This window comes from Myiozetetes cayanensis, unplaced genomic scaffold, assembly GCF_022539395.1.
Source record: "Myiozetetes cayanensis isolate MyiCay16 unplaced genomic scaffold, myiCay2020 scf26, whole genome shotgun sequence".
Lineage (NCBI taxonomy): Eukaryota > Metazoa > Chordata > Aves > Passeriformes > Tyrannidae > Myiozetetes > Myiozetetes cayanensis.
In genome coordinates this window covers 3,784,343-3,806,448 of record NW_026087477.1, presented here as the reverse complement: position 1 = coordinate 3,806,448, position 22,106 = coordinate 3,784,343, and the positions used below count along the sequence as shown (strand labels likewise).

General features: G+C 56.3%; 1 protein-coding gene across 1 annotated transcript in view; it reads left to right on the top strand.

The window, feature by feature from the left end:
- Positions 1–21,303, top strand: part of SBNO2 (strawberry notch homolog 2) — a 35,433-nt gene extending 14,130 nt beyond the window's left edge. The window contains 29 exon segments of the mRNA XM_050321006.1: positions 707–865; positions 3,975–4,067; positions 4,544–4,640; positions 4,807–4,967; positions 5,376–5,509; positions 6,077–6,167; positions 7,398–7,541; positions 8,043–8,160; positions 8,492–8,597; positions 8,733–8,886; positions 9,273–9,449; positions 9,666–9,763; positions 11,825–11,907; positions 12,830–13,018; positions 13,516–13,691; positions 14,002–14,133; positions 14,347–14,482; positions 14,839–14,951; positions 15,449–15,520; positions 15,743–15,851; positions 16,126–16,200; positions 16,521–16,664; positions 16,842–16,936; positions 17,059–17,151; positions 17,363–17,494; positions 17,690–17,766; positions 18,170–18,360; positions 18,614–18,986; positions 18,988–21,303. Coding sequence (XP_050176963.1) covers positions 707–865; positions 3,975–4,067; positions 4,544–4,640; positions 4,807–4,967; positions 5,376–5,509; positions 6,077–6,167; positions 7,398–7,541; positions 8,043–8,160; positions 8,492–8,597; positions 8,733–8,886; positions 9,273–9,449; positions 9,666–9,763; positions 11,825–11,907; positions 12,830–13,018; positions 13,516–13,691; positions 14,002–14,133; positions 14,347–14,482; positions 14,839–14,951; positions 15,449–15,520; positions 15,743–15,851; positions 16,126–16,200; positions 16,521–16,664; positions 16,842–16,936; positions 17,059–17,151; positions 17,363–17,494; positions 17,690–17,766; positions 18,170–18,360; positions 18,614–18,986; positions 18,988–19,159 — 3,894 coding nt within the window. The 3' untranslated portion in view covers positions 19,160–21,303.
- The last annotated feature ends 803 nt before the right edge of the window (positions 21,304–22,106 follow it).

Sequence of the window (22,106 nt, the reverse complement as noted above, 5' to 3'; positions counted from 1 at the left end):
GCAGGTGAACAAACCCTGCTCAGAGGAGTCTCAGTGATGGGACCAGGTGTGGATCCTGCACAGGGCACTCGCTCTGGCCGGGGCCGTGTTCGCCCCAGTGTTGTTCTGCTTTCCCAAGTGTGAAACAGAGTCCAGAGATCCCCTAATTCTGAGGTGATAAGTCTGGATGCCTGTTCAGTCTGCAGACAGCTTGCTTTCTGGGTAATCCTAAAATAGCCACAGGAATATCAAGAGCAAGAGCTGCACGGGAAGCGCTGCCCCTTGGGCACATGGCAGCACCCGCTGCTGGCAGGAGGGGCCATCCTGCTCTGCCAGACCCACGGGCAGCCCTCGCTCCTTGAGTTCCTGGGTCCCCTGGTTGGTATTTGAGGAATCCAATCCCCAGCATCACACTTGCCATTCCTTCAGTGCCTCCGTGCACCTCCAGTGCCTGCACTCAGCATGCAGGGATGTGCACAGCCTGAGTCAGCCCTGACCGTGTACCTGTACTCCTGGCCAGGGGTTTTCCTGCTTTTTCAAGAAACAGATTTTCAATCTGCACCTCAGAGCGTGTCCTCAGCCTCAGGTTAATCTCTGAGATTTGTGGAGCGTGAAGTAACGGGGCTGCTCATTCAACAGCAAGAAATTAGAACTTGCTGGCTGAGCGAGGAAGGAGCTCTCTGGTCTCATCCTGCCTCCCCTAACCGTGGTCGTGTGTGCATTGCAGGATTCTTCATACCTCGATGAGCTCTCCAACAACTCCCTCTTCTCGTCCCCCGCCGATTCCCTCTCGGACATCGCGGATCCCAAGGACTTCCTGTCCGCCGACAGCCTGAACCACGTGCCAACACTATGGGATGTGAACACGCCACAGAACCCCATCGAGGTAGGGGCTGCTTCTCCCTCGTCCTCCGCAGAAGACAGGAGACACCTCAGGCTTCATCCTGTGGGGGTTTTAAGGAATTAAGAAACCAACCCAGTTCCTTCAGGTGAAGTTGAGGTGTGATGATGCTGTTCTGCTGTTAGCAGGCACCAGCTCTTTCTCCTGGCAGCTGTGGCAGGGAGGTACGTCCCGAGGAGGATGTATCCCTAAAACATTCATCAGGTCCAGTGTGACCTGGACAGGGCACTCGGGAGTGCTGGAGGGATGGGCTCCAGGAAAACCACCCTGACATGGATCATTAACTGCCCCCCACAGCATCGGCACCTTTTGTTTGTTCTCCAGGGCAAATATTTCAGTTACAATGACTGAAAAACTGTCTCAACTTGAGACTCACCATTTGTGTTTACTTTGTGAGTCCAAGTCCCTGCAAGCTTTTACATCCCGGAGTTTTCCGGGGCGTGGGATCTCCTGGCAATCCCACAGCAGCCTGTGGTCCTGGGCAAATTCACCAGCCCTCTGCCATCTGCTCTGCCTCAGGGGCAGCCATCTCCTCCAGGGGTTGTTGGAGCCACATCGTCCACATCCACTGGATCCAGGTCCCTCTGCAGGTCACTCTCTTAGGAAGAACGAGGGAAAACACCCAGTTTTCTAAATTCAGTGTAAAGAAAACAAGGGAGAAATAAATGTCATGTAAGTGTGGGCACCGCAGTGTCTCCAGCTTGGCCCTGTCCCTGTCCCTGTCTGTGCTGTTCCTCACGTCCTGCCCTCGCCTCTTTTGTCCTGTGGAGCACTTGGACTCAGATAAGGCCAATTAGCTCCTTGGAATTCCATTTATAAACAACTTCCCTTGGAAAGGAATCTCCAGCTATTTTAAACGTTGTCTTATCTGTGTTTTCTGGAGACAGAGATGGTTTGGGCGGGGTTGTTGCTTTTTGGGCTGCTTTTTAACTGAGTGATATTTCCTGAGGAGGTGTCAGGGAGGTGCATCCTGGACAGGAGATTTTGGTTTCATTTTTGCATGGAGGTGGCACTGTGGACCTGGACACTGGGTGAAAGGATTGTCAGACTGACTCATCGTTGGCAGCTGCACATTGGTGCACAGTATCAGCAGTTTGGGTAATCTCTCCCTATCCCTTCCCACATCCTCGCAGTGTAGTTTTCCATAGAATTGCAGGAATTTTGGCTTGCCAGCAGCCAGAGCAGTCACTAAGCTAGAGTACAAATGGAACCTCAGTCACGTTACACCCAGGCAGATTCATCCTGATCCGTGTGATCCAGGGCATCACTCAGCTGTGGCTGTGCAGCCAGCTCTGACCCAGCTCTGCTGAGTTATCAGGACTGCAGTTTTTCCAGAATTTCTGTTTCAGAGACCCAGGCAGAGCAGGAACATCTGTCTCTCACAGTTCTGATGTGTGAGACATCTCAGGGGCCAAGCTGGATGCATCCTGTGGGAGACCCACCTGTGGATCCCAGGTACAGGACCAGCCTTGTGCCTTGTCCTCTTTCAAAATAAACATTCCAAGCTCCCTGGGAACCCCTGGACCGAGGTGCCCAGTGCTGAGTCTGGAGTGGGTGTTATGATTGAGGAGGAGAGGGCTGGAGGCAGAGCTGTCCATGTGCCCGTGGGGAGAGTTGTTATCCCGAAGAAAGGAGCTGCATCCAGCACGTTGGCTCTGTTTGTCATTCAGGAATGGGCAGTTAGGGAAGAGCTGCCACCCTGTGAAATGTTTGCAGGAGCAGCAGACAAAACAGTTTCCTTTGTAATGGAGTTGGGAAATACCATTTAAAAATAGTCCCTGTCATGTCGTGTTTTCTCTCATCCATCTCACACATTCCCAGTGTTTTAAGGCTGGGAAGCACAGACTTACTTTGGAAGCCTGTGGCTGGAATTCTGGAGCTGCTCATGCAGTTTTTTATAGCTTGTTCACAGCACTTCACCCTTCTCCCAGCTCAGTACCCAGGGAAGGGATTTACACAGAGGGGGGCTTGGCCTGGAAGCCACATGGGACTGATTCCCTTCCCAGGGAAGTCACAGTGAGGTGGGACAAAACAGAGAATAATGCAGAGAGGAAAAAATGGAGTAGGGCCGAGGCTGTGACTGTGAAATTGTCACTCTCTCTCCTGCTTCCAACCCTGTGTTCTCATGGATCTGAGTTCCTCTTCTCTGGATGTCCTTAACACAGAGGGAGGAGAAAATCCAACTGGGAGGTGAGGGGGGGGTGGAGAAAGGCAGGAATTGTACAGGTGGATGATCCATCTCCCACTGCAGCTCCTGATCCCACCTGCTCTGGCCCTCACAGCACATTCTCACCTGTGTGGGTAGTTTCCAAATGCTCTGAGCAACCAAGGTTCCTGTTGCATCCTCTGCAATTGCTGGGGTGGAATGCTGAGTGCCAAAGCTGGATCGGGATAGCAGAGGTTTGTACTTTGGGGATTGGGTGATGCAAAACCAGCCCTGCATTCACCTCCTACTGTTGGAGCTGCAAGAACACATCCTGCCCTTCCAGCAGCTCCAGGCCTTTCTCCTGCCTGAGACCAAACTCTGAGCTGGGATTTGTAGGTGGGGATGTTTCACCTGCTCTCCAGATTTGCTGGCACCAAAAGCAGCTCTTCCGTCCAGCTTCCTTCTGGTAATTCTGACTCAGGCTTCCAGGAATGGAGGGTGGCTTTTTTCTTTCTTCTTTTTATTTTTTTGATTTTATTTAAAAATAGGAGTGTTTATGCCTAAGATCTTCCCATCTTTCTCTGCTACTGGTGGAGCAGGAGGTTCTGTGAGCCTGGCACTCTGCACAGGCTGTAAACTTGGAGTAGTGCTGCTCCTGGAGCTGCTGATTGCTTTGGATGCCACGAGCTGCTGGCCTGACCTTGCTCGCTGTCGGGAAATTCCAGGGTGAATTTGTTTGTGTGGGAGCAGACAAAGGATCTCCTTGCCTGAGTCCTCCCAGCCCAGAGTGTCTCGGGAGCTCTCTCTCCTTGCTGGCTGTGGCACAGCAGGCTGGATGGTCCAGGGATCACACGTGTCCAAGGATCTTTGTTGGTGTATTTCTGTGCTTGCTGGGCCGGAGGGCTGAGGGTTTGGAGCCTTTCCTCACCTGCACTCTTTGTGTTCCAGCTGTTCTCATCCAGCACAGCATTCCCTGGCCTGAATAGCTCCCATGACCACGTTCCTGCTGTCCCCAACACCCCGCTCCTCATCAGCTACCAGGTGAGAGCGATGGTTGGCCTCAGTGGGATGGGACACCAGGCTCCTGGGGACATCCCAGTGTGGGGGGAGCAGTTCTGACCCTTCTCCCTTCAGAGGGAATGAGACAAGAAGTGTGTTGTATTTCCTGGGGTGGCACCTCACTGTGTTAAGGGACACTTTGGGCTCTCAGGGCTTTGCCCTGTGCTGCTGGCACCACGCTGGTTTAAAGCTGTGCTGGTGCCTCACTCAGGGCAGGTGAGAGCGCAGCCCATCTGAAAAGGGCTGCAAACATCTTTCCCCAGTCCAGTGAGGACCAGGCAGCTCTTGCAGCCCCTGGGCTGGGCTCCCACTGGTGGTTTCCCTTAGTCTGCAGATGAGATGGATTGTGTCTGCAGGGTTTGGGGGGTGGTTTCGGTGGCAGGTTGTGGCAGGGCACAGCACTGCACGTGAGCATAGCTCAGCAAGAACATTAACCTTGGGTCAATGCTCCTCTCCAGTCTCAGGCTCCTGCAGAGGAGGAGGATGAGGGTGAGGAGGAAGAAACGGAAGAGTTGGGGCAAACGGAGACCTATGCAGAATACGTCCCTTCAAAGTGTGAGTGTTGCCATGGGAAGAGCTGTTTGCTCCATTGCTGGCCAGCCCGTTTCCTGTGAGCGGTATCTGGAGACCAGGGCTGCAGCCAGTTGATGAGCTCTGCAGTGCTCCTGAGGTGCTCCTGGGAGCAAAGACCTTGACTTACCTGTGTTCTGTTGTCACTTAGCCAAGATTGGGAAGCACCACCCTGACCTGGTGGTTGAGACGAGTACCCTGTCCAGCGTTCCCCCCCCTGACATCACCTACAGCCTGTCCCTGCCGTGCTCCGTGGCTGACAAGGGCTCCCTGTCTGCACTACAGCTGGAAGCAATCATCTATGCCTGCCAGGTACTGCCTGCCCCTTGCCCATCTCCTACCCCTCAGTGAAACTGCCCCTGGTAGGGACAGGTGTTCACGTGGTCTAAAATAACTGTGATTCAGGTGATGAAACTCCTTTGGCATTTTAAATGCCTTGCGAAGGATTATTTGAAGTCAGGGGCCTCTGTGGGGTCTGTTTCCCAAAGAGGCAAGAACCCTGGACTTTTGTGGTGGACAGCTGTACATTTTGGGGGCCCTCTCCAGGAAGTGCCACTTGTGAGCTTGGCCGTGACCCCTGACCCTTCCTACCATTGTTTGTCTGAGCAGGACGTGCATGAGCATCGGTGGGATGTGTGGAAGGGCTAAGCAGTGCTCGTATCAGAGCTGTTAGCAAAGGCAAATCTAGTTTAATTTCCAGTCCTGTTCTTCATTTTGCAGCAACATGAAGTTTTATTGCCCAATGGGCAGCGAGCTGGGTTCCTCATTGGGGACGGTGCCGGAGTGGGAAAGGGCAGGACCGTTGCGGGCATCATCTTTGAAAATTATCTTAAAGGGAGGAAAAAAGCTCTGTGGTAAGTTGTTGGGTTTTTTTCTCTCTTTTCCCGTAAGACCTTGGAGTTAGTTTGGATCTAGAAGTAAGGAATTCCTTAGTGCTGATGTTGGCTTTAGAGTTGAGTCATGCTGTGGCCTTGGGTAAGTCGTTTCCACCTCTTACTGCCTGGTTGCTGCCTGTGAAATGGGAATATTCTGCCTGCAGCAGGGATGGAGAATGAGTCACTGTGAAATGGCAGGTTTTGTGCTCCCAGGGGTGTGAGGACCAGTCTGGCCCCACTCTCTGGAGTCTGTAGGGGTGTTCATGGGCTTCGTGGGTGCAGAGCCAGGAAGGGGGTTTTGCTGCAGATCACACTCAGCCTGTGCCAAGGGGCAGCTGTCAGATCTCAGGGTGGGGTGTGTGGGCAGTGGAGATGTGACAGCTCTGCACAGCTCCTCCTGCTTTAGTCAGAGCTGTTAATCACTGTGAGCCTCGACTGCCTGGGGGCATACCCAGCCCTGGCTGCTGGGGGACATAATCAGCCCCAACTGCTGGGAGAGATAACCAACCCCAGGAGGAGATAACCCACCCTGCTCTCACTTCACAGGTTCAGCGTCTCCAATGATCTCAAGTACGATGCTGAGAGAGACCTGAAGGACATTGAGGCCTCCCACATTCCTGTGCATGCTCTGAACAAGGTAGGAGAGGAGCTGCAGGGCTGCTCTGGAAATCAGCCCATGGGAGCAGTCGGAGGCTCTGCCTGGGCACATGGGGCAGTGTCACCCCTGCAGCCACAGACACTGAGCTGCCTGTGTTCCCTCCTCCCAGCCCTCTTCCCACTCGGGGCTCCAGCTATTTTTGTGCCCTGTGGAGCCGCACGGGGAGCACAGACCTGTTCCCTGCAGGGAGTGGGAAGTGTCTGCAGGCACGTGCAAGTACAGCAGGACGGGAACCTCCTTCACCATTCCTGAAGAATCCTGTGGAGGGAACCTCTCTCTGAGATGTGCTCTGCTCTTCTGGGCCAGCCTTTGCCAGTGCTGGTTCATGGAACCACTTCTCAGAGCATGTAGGGAGCACAGAGGTGCCCGGGCTGGTGCCTGGCTGACCCATGGAGCTTGTGGGCATTTCCCCCAGATGAGCAAATTAGAGGATTTTCAGGCTTTCTTCAGTTACTCAGTGATGAGGCTGAAGTGTTTCTCAAAAGCACCATCAGCAGTTGTGTGATGATTAACAGGGCTGGCTCTTTGTGGCCTGCTTGAGTCTTTGTCCAGTTTTTCCAGTTCATTGAAACCCTCTCCTCTGGTTTTAATGGCATTGAACAACCAGCTTTTTTTAACAAAGTCCATAGAAACCACAGGTGCTTGACACCTCTGAATGCCCTCCAGTAAGGGACTGAAAGGGATTTTGCTTTCAGCCCCAAAAGACTTTAAATGGAATGTTCTTCAGCTTGGGACTAGGGGTTTTTCCCCTACCTTGGATTGCATTGGAGGTGGGACCCATGGCAATGGGATGGGCAACAGTCTCACCTGGTCAAAGAGAAGATGATTTTCTAGAAGGAATTGAACCTGACAGGAGGGTTCAGAGCAATGAAACACTCTAAACTGTTGCTTAAAAAAATGAAGTGCTTTTTTTGCCAGAAAATCGACGTCCTCGCGTGGTCCCCATGGTTCACTGCAGGCGTCCGGATGTGCTGACACATTGGCTGGGGCACTTCTCCAGACATTTACAGTCCCTGTCATCACCCTGTCTCAGTGCCAATAGAAATGCTGAAGGCATCAGCTACTAACAGCTTTTTGCCTGTTCTGAGCTCGGGCTGGGGTTTGCTCTGGGATCAGGAGCGTGTGTCCGGCATGGCTGTGGGCAGGGGGGTGTGACCTCCTGGGGACAGTGATGACGAGTGTGTGTGTTCTGGTTCTTCCTCCCTGCAGATTAAATACGGTGACACAGCTACCTCAGAAGGAGTCCTCTTTGCCACCTACTCGGCGCTGATCGGCGAAAGCCAGGCCGGGGGACAGCACAGGACGCGCTTAAAGCAGATTTTGGACTGGTGCAGGGAAAACTTTGATGGAGTTGTATCCTTAAAAAAAAACTCCGACAGTCAAAAAGTGGAGAGAGAGGAACTGCTGCTTGTGATTGTGCTTCACTAGGGAACAAAGAGCTCGGGGCCATGTGAAGTCACAGGGAGCTGCTGTGGGAGCAGCCCAGTGCCTGTGGGAGATATTTTAGTGCTGTGAGCACATGAATCCCCCACACTCGATCTCCTCCTCCTCCCAGGATGCAGTCAAAGGGAGGAGGGGAAGAAGCAGCTGGGATTAACCTTTTCACATTCCTCTCCCTCAGCATTACAAGACAAAACACACCTTGGAGGTGAAGGGAAAGGGAGGCGGAGATGAGTTAGGGTCTGAGGAGCAGAGGAATGGGCAAAGCCAGCAGATTCCATGTGTGGGGAACGAGTGGGTCCCTGCTGGGACAGGGTGTTTGGTTGGATGAAGGCGGCTTGGCTGTGTTTTCTGTCTGCTCCCATCCTCGGGATGCAAATAGATCCTTTCTCCTTAACTGACATTCCACTGCAGATTGTGTTTGATGAGTGCCACAAAGCCAAAAACGCCAGCTCCACCAAAATGGGCAAAGCAGTGCTGGACCTGCAGAACAAGCTGCCTCAAGCAAGGGTGGTCTATGCCAGTGCCACAGGTGAGCTGCTCTGCTGAGGGTGTGGGTGTGAAGAGTGGTGCTGCAAGGCTAGAGAGGAGCTCAGAGAGCCAAGATCTGCCCCAAGCCCCATCACTGATGTTGCTTATAGCTTTTTGGCAGGTCAGACTAATTTCTCTCCAGTTTAACTTGTTCCTGGCCAGCTGTTCCAGCTGTGTGGTCACACTTGCCCACTCAGTGTAGGGAGGGCATTGTTTGGAAAGGTCTCCTAAGGCACAATGGCAAATGCCAACCTCTTCAGAGTTCTCTTCACTTGAGTCACAACTGTTCCCAGGTGCTGTGGGTGTGCTGACAGTGAATTCTGCCCAAACAGGTGCCTCAGAGCCAAAAAACATGATTTACATGAGCCGCCTGGGGATCTGGGGGGAGGGGACCCCGTTCCGAGCCTTCGACGAGTTCCTGCATGCGATTGAGAAGAGGTGAGTCCTGCCCAGCCCCGTGCAGGCCGAGCTGTGGGATGTGGCTGCAGTGCCCGAGGGTGGTGTGGGCAGTGTGAGCCAGGGGAGGGGCTGGGGGGGTCACTGCTGGGTCCCACAATTGTCGCCCTCTCCCAGGGGGGTCGGAGCGATGGAGATCGTGGCGATGGACATGAAGGTCAGTGGGATGTACATTGCCAGGCAGCTCAGCTTCACTGGAGTGACCTTCAGGATCGAGGAGATCCCGCTGGACGAGCAGTACAAGGCTGTCTATGACAAGGCAGCCAAGCTGGTGAGCTGGGCCCGTTGTAGTGGGAGGCTGAAGTTCACCCGTGCTTTGGGCATGGCCACTGGTATGTGGGAGGGTTTGAGGGCCCTGAATGTGGCCATGACCTCAAACATAAGAAAGAAAAGGGGTACACAATGCTCAGCTGATGTAAAAAAAACCCACCACTTTATACTTTTTTGCTTCTGATTGAAAGTTCCATATTTGCAAATGAGAGCTGTGTCCTGCTGATGCAGAGAATGACCAGAGCGCTCATTCAGCCCAACACAGCGACATAAACACTGATCCTAAAGCAGATTATCAGCCCCCAGACTGTTCTGATCACCTCCTGCACGGCAGGAATGGCAGTGGAAACGAGGATATTAACTCGTGCCCCTCACTGTCGTCTGCAGTGGGCAGAGGCCTTGATGGTGTTCCAGCAGGCAGCCGACTGCATCGGGCTGGAGTCTCGCAAGTCGCTGTGGGGTCAGTTCTGGTCGGCTCACCAGCGCTTCTTCAAGTACCTGTGCATCGCTGCCAAGGTGCGGCGGCTCGTGGAGCTGGCCCGGGAGGAGCTGGCCAGGGACAAGGTACCAGCCTGACCTGGCACGTCATCTCTGTGCCCGGGTTTCGCAGGGCATTCCCAGGGAATGATGCTGGGCAGTTAACGTGGCCTCCTCCCCGAGGCATTACCCTCTCTTGGTGTGCGGTGGATGTGGGCAGGCTGGCTCTGGGACGGGATTTTGGGTCATGTAGCTGTGCCCCTGCCCTGACGCCTCCCTGTGCCATCCCTCGTGTCCCCGCAGTGCATCGTCATCGGCCTGCAGTCCACGGGGGAGGCTCGCACCAGGGAGGTCCTGGACGAGAACGATGGGCACCTCAACCGCTTTGTCTCTGCTGCAGAGTGAGTTAAAAATCCCTGTTTTCCTCTGGGGGTGCGTGGGAGGCCAGAGGAGTGGGAGCAAAGCTCCTGCACGGAACACTGGCTGTTCTTCAAATGCAGTTTGATGTCACCTCCCCCTGTACTGTGGAGAGGACACTCAGGGGGATCCAGGGAGCTCTGTATCTTCAGTGGGACTGTATGAGCTACATCCTGGATTTCAAAGTCTCCTGAGGTCCAGACTTGCAGAAACCTTGATCCCACTCTCTACACAACTGAAAGAATTGGCAGGTGTAGGAGAGCCAGGAATGGAGCTCAGATGTAGTTTGTGTGTGTCAGGTTTGGAAAAGGAGGGTGTTGATATGAAAGGAATGAGCAAGAGAATCTCCTGTAATGGTGATGGTGCTGTGAGGTGGCATCACTGGAGCAGGGCAAGGGAGGAGTGGTCCGAGGAGTTCAGACCCACCAGTGTTGGCTTTGAGCTCGTGTATGGGACAGGAGCAGTGTCCTGGTCGTGTGGCCATCCCAGCTGACAGCAGAGCTGGCTGTGCCAGAGGTGAGCCAGCAGCAGGACTCGTGCTGCCCACTCAGCAGAGTGAGGCTCCTGCTCCTCCTCCTGCCTGCAGCTTCCAAAACACCAGGCTGAACCTGCACAATGGGTGACAAAAGCCTGGGACAGGGGGTTGGGTTGTGTTTCCTTTGTAGTGCAGGGCTGTTTTCTTCTGCAGTGACTTTTGATGCAGGTGGGAGCAGTGAGAGATGCCAGACCGTGCGTGTCCGGGTTAGGCCGAGCTTTCCTCCCTTGGTGGTGGGTTTGGGTTGGTCTGTGTGACTCCACTGTCTCCAGCCCAAACCACAGTTTGGTGACAGTGCACAGGGCAGGTCTGGCAGCTGCTTGGGTGATTTGGTCTCTTGATCTCTTGGATTGGTTTCCATGTCACAGAACTCAGGTGTAGGGGACAGCGTGGTCCCTGCAGCCAGGGGGTCCCACACTGTGTGACTGTCCCTGGCCCCAGAGGCAGGAACTCTGTGTTCCTCAGCCCTGTCTGGATCACTGAGTGTCTCCTGGCATCTGCTCAGCCTCCAAATGTGTGTCCTGGTGTTCCAGCACTTCGGGGGATTTCTGGAGGGGAGTGTGCTGGGAAGGAGTGGTTGGTGAAAGATGCCGAGAAATGGGGTTAAAAATAAACATTGTTCTGTGAGTGGATTCCAGCCCAGGGCTCTGTCTGCAGGGAGACAGGGAGGGCCAGTGCCGGGAAATGAGTGGAATTGCACAGCAGGGAGGCTCCAGAGTGAGTGTTCTTTTGGGCAGGGTCACCCCAGCACAGGGGACAAGGGGCCATTCTTGGTGCCACAGAACTGCAGTGACAGAGCTCTGTCCCTCGGGGAGCAGTGTGGTCCTTGTCCCCTTCAGCCCCTCACACTAAGGGTCCTGGAGCTCCCTCCCCAGTTCCCAAGGCTCTCTTTTCTCACCTGAGGGAGTTGTCGTGTTCATCCTCTCACCTGTCACTTGCAACATTTGGGGTTTTGGGGTTTTTTCAAGCAGAGCTTGTTCAGCACCTCCTTCTCATTGCCCTGAGTGTTCATCTACACAGTCAGCACTTAAACATTTGCTCTTTGATTTGTAGAACAGCCCACAGAAACCTTTGGTTTTTATTTTTTCTGATTTTTTTTCCATTCACCTGAAACCACAACGGATCCATGTTCTGCCACTTGGTTTTGTGGGAAACAGGCCCACAGCCAGGGAATCGGAGGACTTGGTGGAGAACATTTGTTGGATGGTCCGGTGGTGGTCTGTGCTCTCAGGGCATGAAGAGAGGCTGGACACTGGGACTTACTGGATTTTTGATTTAACATCTTCCCAGTGTAGTGTTTCCTGTTTAAAGCTCCCTCTTGGTTACTGTGTAAAGGTCCTGCAGCCTTGACACACTCTCAGGCTCCAGGAGCTGTATCTGGGGCTGGCTGAGCCTGCACTGGCAGCCATAGGGCAGGATTGACCCCTCTTCCTGGAATGTGGGGCTATCCCAAATACACACTGGTTACATGTTCCTGGTAGCTGGAATAAATTTTGCATCTTACTTTCAGAGGCGTCTTTCTATCACTAATTCAGAAGCACTTTCCTTCAACCAAAAGAAAGAGAGAAAAAGGAACTGGCATTAAAAGAAAACGTAAGAGCTCCCTCACTCCCAGCCTCCTGCCCTGCTGCTCCCCCCCAGCCACTCACTTGTTCTCTGCCTCTTGCCCTTCTCCCCACTCCATGCTTTTTGCTGCTCTCCTTGGTTTCTGTTTGCCCTCCCACACATCTCCTGTTGCTCCTTCGTCCAGAGGACAGCAGGTCTGGGTCATCCACCCTTCCCCTGCTTCACTTGTGCCCCAGTGCCCTGTCCTAGTGCAGGGCCTGCCCTCTGCCCCTGCCCTGTGGCTGTGCCCCATCCTCTCAGCCTGGACTGGGGGCAGATGGCACAAGGCCTGGCTGGTGTCCGACCCCTCCTGCAGCGAGGGGGTTCCTCCATGACACCTTACATAGGGCATTGCATGTGTCCTGGGGAAAAAAAAACACTTCCCTACCAAATCATTGGCTGTGGCTGCAGGTAAGGAGAGTTTTGGGATTTCTCCTCTAGTGGGATGTGAAAAAGGGGAAGAGGGGGCAGCAGCACTGGCAGGTTGTGGAGCTGGTCTGTGAACCCTCTCACGTAGTGGAGGCACGTCTTGCTGTGCTTGGAAGCAAACAGTGTCCCGAAACACTGGTACCTTCCCATGTCCTGCACACTCCTCTGGAAGCAGTGCCCTGGGATTACTTCTCTGAGGAGCTGGCACTGCTCAGAGCCGGCCATGTGTCCATCCTGACACGTGCAGCCAACTTTCAGCCCTGCTCAGGAGTGCCTTGTTCTTCCTTTCTCTCTCTTCCTTTCTCCTTCCCGCTCTCCCTCCTTCCCTACCTGCCCCCCACCCCTGAGGCTCTGTTTTTCCAAGGTCAGCCTGTCATTTGGGGCAGTCCCAGCTATTTTGGGATTCCTCCTCCTCTCTCTGAGCTGGCCCTTGCTGCCCTGCGCTGGGGCTGGTGCCGTGACCCGCTCACTCTCCGTGCAGGGCGGCCGAGGGGCCGGTGGCCCAAGGCTCTGCGGGGCCTGTGTGACCCAGGGGTCATCAAGATCAGCGACGACAGCAGCACCGAGTCCGACGACTCGCCCAGCGACATCAACTCCTCCCCAGAGTCCCTGGTCGAGACTGACGATGTCATCTTCGTGGAGCAAACCTACAGCGGCTGCGCTGCCGAGGGTGAGCGGGGCACTGGGGCTGGGGGCACTGGGGCCGGGGCACTGGGGCCGGGGCACTGGGGCTGGGGCACTGGGCTGGGGGCACTGGGGCTGAGCAGTGGAGCCAGGGCACTGGGGCTGGGGGCACTGGGGCTGGGGCCACTGGGGCTGGGGGCACTGGGCCTGGGGGCAGTGGGTCCTGCAGGGAATTGCAGCCCCTCCAGGCTTGGGACAGCCTTGTGACCTTGGCTGGTTTCTATACTGATGGTCACACTCAGGTTTGTGAGGTGGATCCACGTTTACCTGCTGTGATCAGCGAGCAGGAGGGATTTGCCCATTGTCCTTCCACCACCAAAATGGGGAAGCCTAGAGGGAATTCACTCCATGCTCAGCAGCATTTATGGCAGGTCACAGTGTCTTTGCCCACGATAGTGCCCCCAGAAACCCTCTGAGACAACCTCTTACCCCTCTCTGATTTGCAGTTACCAGGTAACTCAACTTTTGTCTTTTACATTGCAGGTGGTTTTCACATGCTGCCTTCCCATAAAGAGCTGCATGGCCTGAGAGAGCTGGAGATCGTGGAAAAGATGAAGCAGGACCTCCTGGCAAAAGTGCAAGCACTGGGCAAAGAGCTACCTCTCAACACCTTGGATGAACTGATTGATTACTTTGGGGGCCCGGAGAACGTGGCTGAGGTACTCCCCACCATGAGGAGTGTATTTTGGTGGCAGGGTGACAGGGAAAAGGAACATCTTCCGCTAGATGAGGTTACTCCAAGCCCTATCCAACCTGGACTTAGACACTTCCAGAGATGGGGCAGCCACAGCTTCTCTGGGAAACCTGGGCCAGAGCCTCCCCACCCTCACAGGGAAGAATTTCTTCCTTTAAAAAATAAGGTTCCTGCTGGCAGAGGCTTTCCTCTCCCTGGCACTGTGGAAAAGCTGTTGAGAACTGTCTGGCTGGGCTGTGGGGTCTCCCCCTCTCACAGCCCCTCTCTGTGTGCAGATGACGGGCAGGAAGGGCCGCGTCGTCCGCAGGCCCGACGGCTCCGTGGTGTTCGAGTCCCGCGCGGAGCAGGGGCTGTCCATAGACCACGTCAACCTGAAGGAGAAGGAGCGCTTCATGAGCGGGGAGAAGGTGAGTGGGACAGGGGAGGGAGGGTGCCTGTGCATCCCTGTGCCCCGCCAGCCTCAGGCCAGCAGCTTTCTGTTGGTTTGCCCTGCTGGAAGCTGGCAAGGATTCCCAGATCCCTCTGTGCGCTGGGGTTGCTCCTGTGCTCGGGCCTGTTTCCTGAAGCAGTTTCACACGTGTGCAGGAACCTCACTCTGTTCTCACTTGTCTCTCCTGTAGCTCGTAGCCATAATCTCAGAGGCCTCCAGCTCAGGGATCTCCCTCCAAGCAGACAGACGGGTGAAGAACCAGAAGCGCCGGGTGCACATGACCCTGGAGCTGCCCTGGAGCGCGGACCGGGCCATCCAGCAGTTCGGTGAGGGCTGGGTGTCCCTGGGCACTGCCCCTGCCCCTGAGTGTCAGCCAGGCCGTGGGGCCCAGGCACCCTGGGAGGGATGGGTGTGGTGACTGCCTGAGCCAGGCTCGTGCCACAGCCGGGCAGGTGCATTTAGGAGATGTCTCTGTGGGGAAAGGACAGAGCCACAGTCACAGCCACACACCCTGTTGCTGCTGAGACTTGGCAGAGCAGGGCTTACAGTCCTGAGCTGAGGGGCAGAGGAGGGACTCTGCAGGGTGAGCAGGATGGGTGTTATTTGGCTTTTCTGGTTGTGTTCCTGCCCCAGGCAGGCTGCCCCAAGCTCCCCTTCCAGCCCTGTTCTCGTGTCCCCGTAGGCCGAACGCACCGATCGAACCAGGTCTCCGCTCCAGAGTACGTGTTCCTGATCTCAGAGCTGGCAGGGGAGAGGAGGTTTGCATCCATCGTGGCCAAACGCCTGGAGAGCCTGGTGAGTGCCCACAGCAGGGATCGGCTGTCGGCTCCAGCTCCCTCCAAGGACGTTCCGTGTTGGGGCTCCTGCTGGCATGGCCAGTGAAGCTGGGGGATTGTGTCACCCCTGACTGAAGGCATTGCAGTTGTGGAATGCAGAGGCTTTTAGCAGCCTGGGATTTGGGAAAGGAAGTGAGGAAGAATATGTAATCAAGGCGTTGGGAGGAATTTCAGGGAAGCAGAACCCAATTCCAGATGCTGGAATTCCCCCACTATTACGAGAGCATACATTTTATTCCCAAAAAGCTGGTGAAATATTTAATAGAATAATGAGTTTGTTTCATTTTCTTCACTTCTGATAAATCCCCCAATCCTCTGGTAAAGTCTCAGTATCCCTGAGGACACTGCTTCCTCATGGCACATTCCCAGCCTGGCCTCTTCCTTTGTCCTTTGACCATCCTTCCCTGGTGTTTTGCAACAGCTCAAAGTCAAGTTTTCTTCCATCTGCCTTCCCAGGGTGCCTTAACTCACGGGGACCGACGGGCCACCGAGTCCAGGGACCTCAGCAAGTACAACTTCGAGAACAAGGTGACAGGGCTGCTCTGGGGCAGCGTGGCTGAGGGGGCTGGAGGAGCTGGGAGAGCCCATGGTGGGGTCAGAGCTGGGAAGATCATTGGTGGCACCTGCAGGCAGGGCCCAGCCTAGCACCCAGCTCCTGCTGCTCCTGCTGCTCCTGCGGGCAGGAGCCAGGCTTGAGGGGAGGACTCAGTGTCCATTCCTCCCGTGTGTGACTCTCATCTCCTCCCACAGTATGGGGCCAAAGCCCTGGACAGGGTCCTGTCCACGATCCTCAGCCACATGGAGAACAGAGTTCCTGTGCCCAAGGGCTACGAGAGACGGGAGGCCGACTTCTTCCGTGGTAAGAACACTGCCAGCTCCGGGGTTTCTCCTGGCCACGGTAGTCTCAGGGTTGGGACACTGGAAGAGCTGAGGAGAAGGTCAGAGAGAGGGAACAGGGTGAGGAAAATGGCACTGGCTCAGCAGCTCACTGTGAGTGGGGCGATATCGCCCCGCCAGGCATAGGGAGAGGCTGAGCTGCCAAACAGCAGGCACTGCTGGAGGGGAACAGCCCCACAGGACTGCTGAGGGGAGACTTAACCCCAAAACACACCAAGTGTCTTCTGCCATTCCAGAAATGAAGCAAGGGCTCATCTCCGTGGGTGTCTTCTGCAGTCAGATGAAGTACGGCACTGTCTCGGTGGAGAAGGGTACGTGTCGAGCTGTTCCTGCCCAAAGCAGGGGGCAAATAGAAGGGGGGGGTGTGTCATGGCCCACCCAGCCTCGTGGGATTTGCTGGACAGCGTGTTTACCTTGAAGGGAAGGGCCTGTGGGAGCAGCCTGTGCTGCAGATCCCATGGCCCCACACATCCCATGGCCCTGAAGCTGTTCCCAGCCCACAGGAACTGCCCTTGGGCTGGGCTGCTGTTGGAAGGGACGTTGTGGGGCTGGTTGAGGGGCTCTTTTGGAGGGGGCTGGTGGGTTCTGTGCCCAGCTGCACCGTGTTCCCTGACCCACTGTGCTCTTGCAGACTGCTCCATCACCAAATTCCTGAACCGCATCCTGGGCCTGGAGGTGGACAAGCAGAACATGCTCTTCCAGTATTTTTCTGACACCTTTGACTATCTGATTGAGAAGGACAAGAAGGAGGGCAAATACGACATGGGCATCCTCGGTATGGAGAGGGCGGGGTGGCCACAGCTCTGCCTCCTGCACCCCAGGGGTTCCCTGCTCCTCCCTGTGCTGACTGAGGGTGGTTCCCACTGCAGTGTCCCCACCCAGCACAGATCCTGAGACCCAAGGAGGTGGTTTGGGTGGGTTTTCCTTACAACAGCCTTTTCTCCCTCCACAGATTTAGCGCCAGGAGTGGATGAGATCTATGAGGAGAGCAAGGAGGTTTTCCTGACCCCGGGGCACCCGCAGGACGGGCAGGTCGTGTTCTACAAGGTGGGCACCTGTCTCTGCCTGGCTCTAGGCTGCAGCAGCACCAAGGTTGTGCTGAGCGTGGGATTTGTGAGGCACTTGTCCTGTCCCTGGAGTTACAAATCCCTCTGTGTGTCCCTGTTCAGATCAGCGTCGACAGAGGCTTAAAGTGGGAAGAAGCTTATGAGAAGTCGCTCAAACTGACAGGAGCCAATGAAGGGTTCTACCTCTCCTACAAGGTACATCCCTGGGCTCTGCCAGGGTGGCACCTCAGCTCAGGGTGGCTCCAGTGGGAGATCTGCCATGGCTCTATGGGGTTCCTGTCTGACCTCTTCCTGAAGGCTGGAAGGTGCCTCCAAGAACCTCCATCCTGGAAGGAAGGGGTTAGTTTAGAGAAACCTGGACTTGGGTGGAGAGGCTGTGACTGTAACCATCAGCTGTGCCCCACAGATGCGAGGCAGCAAATACACCTGTCTGCTGGCAGAGCAGAGCCGTGGGAAGAACTTCATCCTCTACAAGCCAAATATTGGGAAGCAAAGCCAGCCCGAGAGCCTGGACAGTCTGCAGAAGAAGTACCGGCGGGTAGGTGGGAGCTGCTGCCTCTGCTGAGGGGGCTGTGGGCTGGGGGAGGTTGGAAGGACATTCCCTCTAACCCCATCACAGCTGCTCAGGATCCCGTTGTGGTTGGGCAGGGATGGCATGTCCTGACTCCCAGCCCTGGATTTCATGTCTCTGCTGGGCAGTGGAAAATCCCTAATGCTGAGTGTTGTGCTGCAGGTGGTGCCCGAGGAAGCCAAGGAGCACTGGGAGAGCAGCTACCACTTTTCCTTGAAGAACTGTAACCACGCCGTGTGGTAAGGCAGCTGCAGCCCAGCCTGTCACAGAACCCCGGGATGGTTTGGGTTGGAAGGCACCTTAAATACTGCCCATCCAGTTCTGTGGCAGGGACACCTTCCACTGTCCCAGATTGCTCCAAGCCCTCTCCAACCTGGCCTTGAACACGGCCTGGGACGGGGCAGCCACAGCTTCTCTGGGAAACCTGGGCCAGGGCCTCCTCAGCCTCTCAGGGAGGAGTTTCTTCCCAGTATCCCATCTAAATCTCCCCTCTTTCAGCATAAAGTCATTAAGCCACATCCTCCCTCCCTAGGCAGGGCCTCTGCTCGGGGGTCCCTGGCTGTGGCAGTGGGGGGGCTGAAGGGGGGGAACCTCCTCTGCTCCCGTGCTAATCCTGGTGGTTTTCTCCCCGGCTAACCGAAGGAACAAGAGCTGCAAGCTGATCCAGGAGGGGAAGGAGTGCTTCCAGGGCATGCGCCTGCGGCACTACTACATGTTGTGCGGGGCCCTGCTGCGGGTGTGGAGCAGGATCGCCGGCATCATGGCCGACATCACTGCCAGCAGCTACCTGCAGATCGTCCGCCTCAAGACCAAGGAGAAGAAGAAGCAAGTCGGTGGGTGAAGTGCTGGGGAGGGGAAGGGGAATGGGATGAAGGGGTCCAGCTGCCCAGCACTAGGATTCCCTTCCTGAAAAGGGAAGTGTTCCAGCCTGGGAGTGCCCACTGCTGAGTTGGCCCCACAGGCAGGAGGGAGCTGGGGTTACCCCTGCGTTCGGGCAGAGGGTGTGAGCCAGGCCTGTGCCCTCTGACACCCCAGAGTGCCCCATCCCTTCCCTGCTGTGGGGACTGATGTCTGCTCCCCCCACAGGGATAAAGATCCCCGAGAGCTGCGTGCACAGGGTGCGGGAGGAGCTGAAGCAGATGGACGAGGACGTGAAGCGGAAGCACAGCCGGCTGCTCCAGGCCCAGGAGCAGGGCCCACCCTTCTCCCTGCCCCTGCACCTCCTGCCAGGGCCCAGGCTACCCCTGTCCTTGCCCTCCCTGTGCCAGGACGAGATCCTGGACTTGACCTGCAGCCCTCCCAGCAACAGCATTTCCGACGTGGTGATGAACCCAGAGCCTGGAGCACTCTGCTTCCCCTCGGATCCCTCCCTGCAGCCCCACCAGCAGCACCAGCTGCCCTTTTGCTTTGGCCTGGAGGGCAGGGTGGCCCCCGGCCCCTCACGGCACGAGCCCCCAGCCCCGCCCCCCGCCGCCTCTGCAGCAGCCACAGGAGGATTTTCTGCAGCAAGATGGGAGTATCAATTTTAGAGAGATCCTGGAGGACATGCTGAGGACGTTCCCCCAGGAGAACCTGCTCCCCCAGGAGCGCCAGAGCGTGATCCAGTTCAGCGGGCCACACCTGGAGTTCTGAGTGCCAGCCGGGAATGCCCGCGGGGCTCGGCCGCTGTGGATCTGCGTCCTCTGCTGCAGAGGTGAGAGCTGAGGAACCCTGAATTTCCTACTGGTTTGGACTGACCGTTTTGTGGTTCTGAGGGAGGAAACAGGTTTGGGTGGAAAGTGCCTGGGGGAGCCGAGCGGGTCCCGCTGGACCGAGGGGCTCTGCTGTGTCAAGCCCTGCTCACAGGTCAGTGCCTGTGTGGGACTGAGGGGAGACCCCCCTCCTGTGCCCACCCCCACAGACTACTGAGTGTCCCAGCCAGGCCAGGCCTTGCCCAGCCCTCCAGCCCAGTGCTCTGTGGGGCCACAGCCGGGCTCCAGAACCGCCCGGTCACTGGCGCTGGTCCGTTAGGGAAGGGTGGGAGCTCAGGCCCCCAGTTTGGCCTGCCCCAGCCTGTGCTGGAGGGCTGGGATGAAGGGCAAGGGAATGCCGTCCCAGTGGAGTTGGGAGCTGCTGAGCTCAGCTGTCCTCGGGTAGGGCTGAGCTGGTGTATTGAGACCCAAAACTGCCTGCACTGCCCTTCCCTTCCCGGGAAGGAACCTTGGGCTGCTGAGCTCTGTGGGAGAGGCTGGAGCTGGATGCACCCCCATGGTGCCAGTCTGTCAGAATCTGGCTCATGGTGCCAGGCCAGGACCAGCGGGATTCCCCAGAGCAGAAGGGCCACGTGTCCCCTGTCCTGCACTTTAACCTCGCCGGGTCGCTGTGACCAGCCCTGCTTTGGCCAGTTTCCTGCTGTCACATGTTGCCCCTTCACCTGGCTGTCCTGCTGGTCCTGCACTGCCCTTGGCTGGGCCAGGGACCCCAGTCCAAGAGTCTGGTACTGGGCAGCTCAGCCCTGGCCACTGCTGACCTTGGGAACAGCCACTCCCAGGCCCTGAAAGGGAAGAGCTCCCTGGTGAGAGCTGAGCGTGCAGTCTGGGAGTCACTGCTCAGGGAGTGCAGTGTCAGGGTCACTGCTCAGGGAGTGCACTGTGAGAGTCACTGCTCGAGGTGTGCAGTGTCTGTGTCACTGCCTGGGATGCTCAGTTTGGCTGCTCCTGCTGCAACCTCGCCCTCGGATACCAAAGAGCAAGGTCTGTTTTGCAAGCACTGCCCCACCCCCCCATCCCACGGCCAGACCAGCTGCCTCCTCCCTGGACAGAGTTGGCCCTTGGCCACCTCCTGCACCTCTCCAGCAGCACCTCCCCTGAGCTGCTCCTCTGCCAACCTCCAGCCTCCCCTTTGCTGGGTCCTTTCTCTGCTGCCACTCATCGAGGGGTTTCCTAAGAGTGCCAGTGGGATGTTTCCAGGGGAAGGACCTGGGACCTTCCCCTGAGCACCCCCCGGGCTGGAGTCAGTCCCTGCTGTCAGGGGCACATCTCACTGCACCCAAGGAAACCTCCTTTACCTCAAAGCAATCACCAAAGATGGGGAGAGCCCCCCATGCCCCTCCTGCTGCCCCGGGGGGCTCCTGCTCTCCCCCAGCTCTGCTCCTGCTGCCCTCAGCAGTGTCCCCTGGCAGAGCCAGCTGCCCCTCCCCACACCCTCCCCTATTTAAAGCACGTCCCAGCCCTCGCCATGGCAGAGAGGCCCCGGCTGCACCTCCTGGATCTCATTGGGGCTGAATTCTCGGCAAGGAGGGAAAAGGACGCCAGGAAAACGCAGCTCAGAGAGGCTGAAACTCAGGAATAACGAGGGGGAACTCCCCACTGGGCACCCTCCAGCGGAGCCTTACCTGGTGGCTTTGACCTTAACTTTAAAATATATGCAATCCTCCCTCCCTGGTCTCTGGGAAGACACAGAGCACCTTCAACGAATCCCTTCCCTGCCCCAATCCTGTGTTTTGTCAGGGTTAATAATATGTAACGTTATCTTTTAACTAAATTATTCTGCCGTTGTCCTACTGATTGTATTTTTAATGAGTCCCTGTTTTCTTCCCTGATACCTTTTTGTTGGCACTTTTTAATCTGCTTGTTGTTTGCCTTTGGTTTCTATGTGTATTTATAATTGATGGAGTTGTACATATGTAAAGAGATTTTTTTAGAATATGTGCCTTGGACTAATAATTCCTGAATTTTCTACTTGCCTCAGAAGGATAATTTTTCATTCTGCTCAGTAAAAATGGAACAGAAGCCACATGTGAGACTTCTGTAAGTCCCAGCTCTGTCTGTCTGTCTGTCCAACCTGCCCCAAGATGCCAGTGCGACTTGGAGCAGGAATCCCTGGGTCAGGGTCCTGCTGGCAGCTGGACTTTGTACCTCCTGTGTCAGCTCGGTGGCATTGAGGGCTGCTGTCCCAAGCCTCCCCCTCTCCCTGGGAGAAGCCACTGCCCTTGCAGAGGAGGATCCTTGCTGGTTCTGTCCTTGGAGGAGGCGGCTCTGCTGGGCAGACACAGATAAAGGAGCCTCTGTTTGTCGTGTTCCTCCCCCAGGAGCTGCCGGGATGTCTCGCCCGGGCACTGCCAGCCCGTTATCCCAGGGGAGGTGGGACAGGGTGAGCCCCAGCGAGTGATCCGGGCCAAGGCTGGGGGACAGCTCCCAAAAACAGCCCCCCTGCCCAGAGTGGGGTCCTCCAGCATCCCTGAGGTGCCAGGCTGCAGGCACAGGGGGTGGGTCAGACTTGGGGGACCCCAGTGAAGACCCCAGGGCTCTTCCCGCTCCCTCCCAGGCCCCGGGGACAGAAGGAGGAGGAGGATGGTCCTGCTTGCTGTGGTCAGACCTGTCCCTGGCTGGGGGAGGTTAATTCACTGTGTTCCAACATGACTGGGTTCTGTTTTACAGAAATTGCTCCTGGCTGTGCCACTGCTGGGCCCATCCCCTCTGCTGCCCTTGCCGGCTGGGAGAGCTCTTGGGGACAGGAGGGATCCCAGAGGGGACATACGCCTTCCCCTGCTTTGCCTTTTCCCAAGGAGCCCCTCAGGAGCATGGCTCAGGCAGGATTT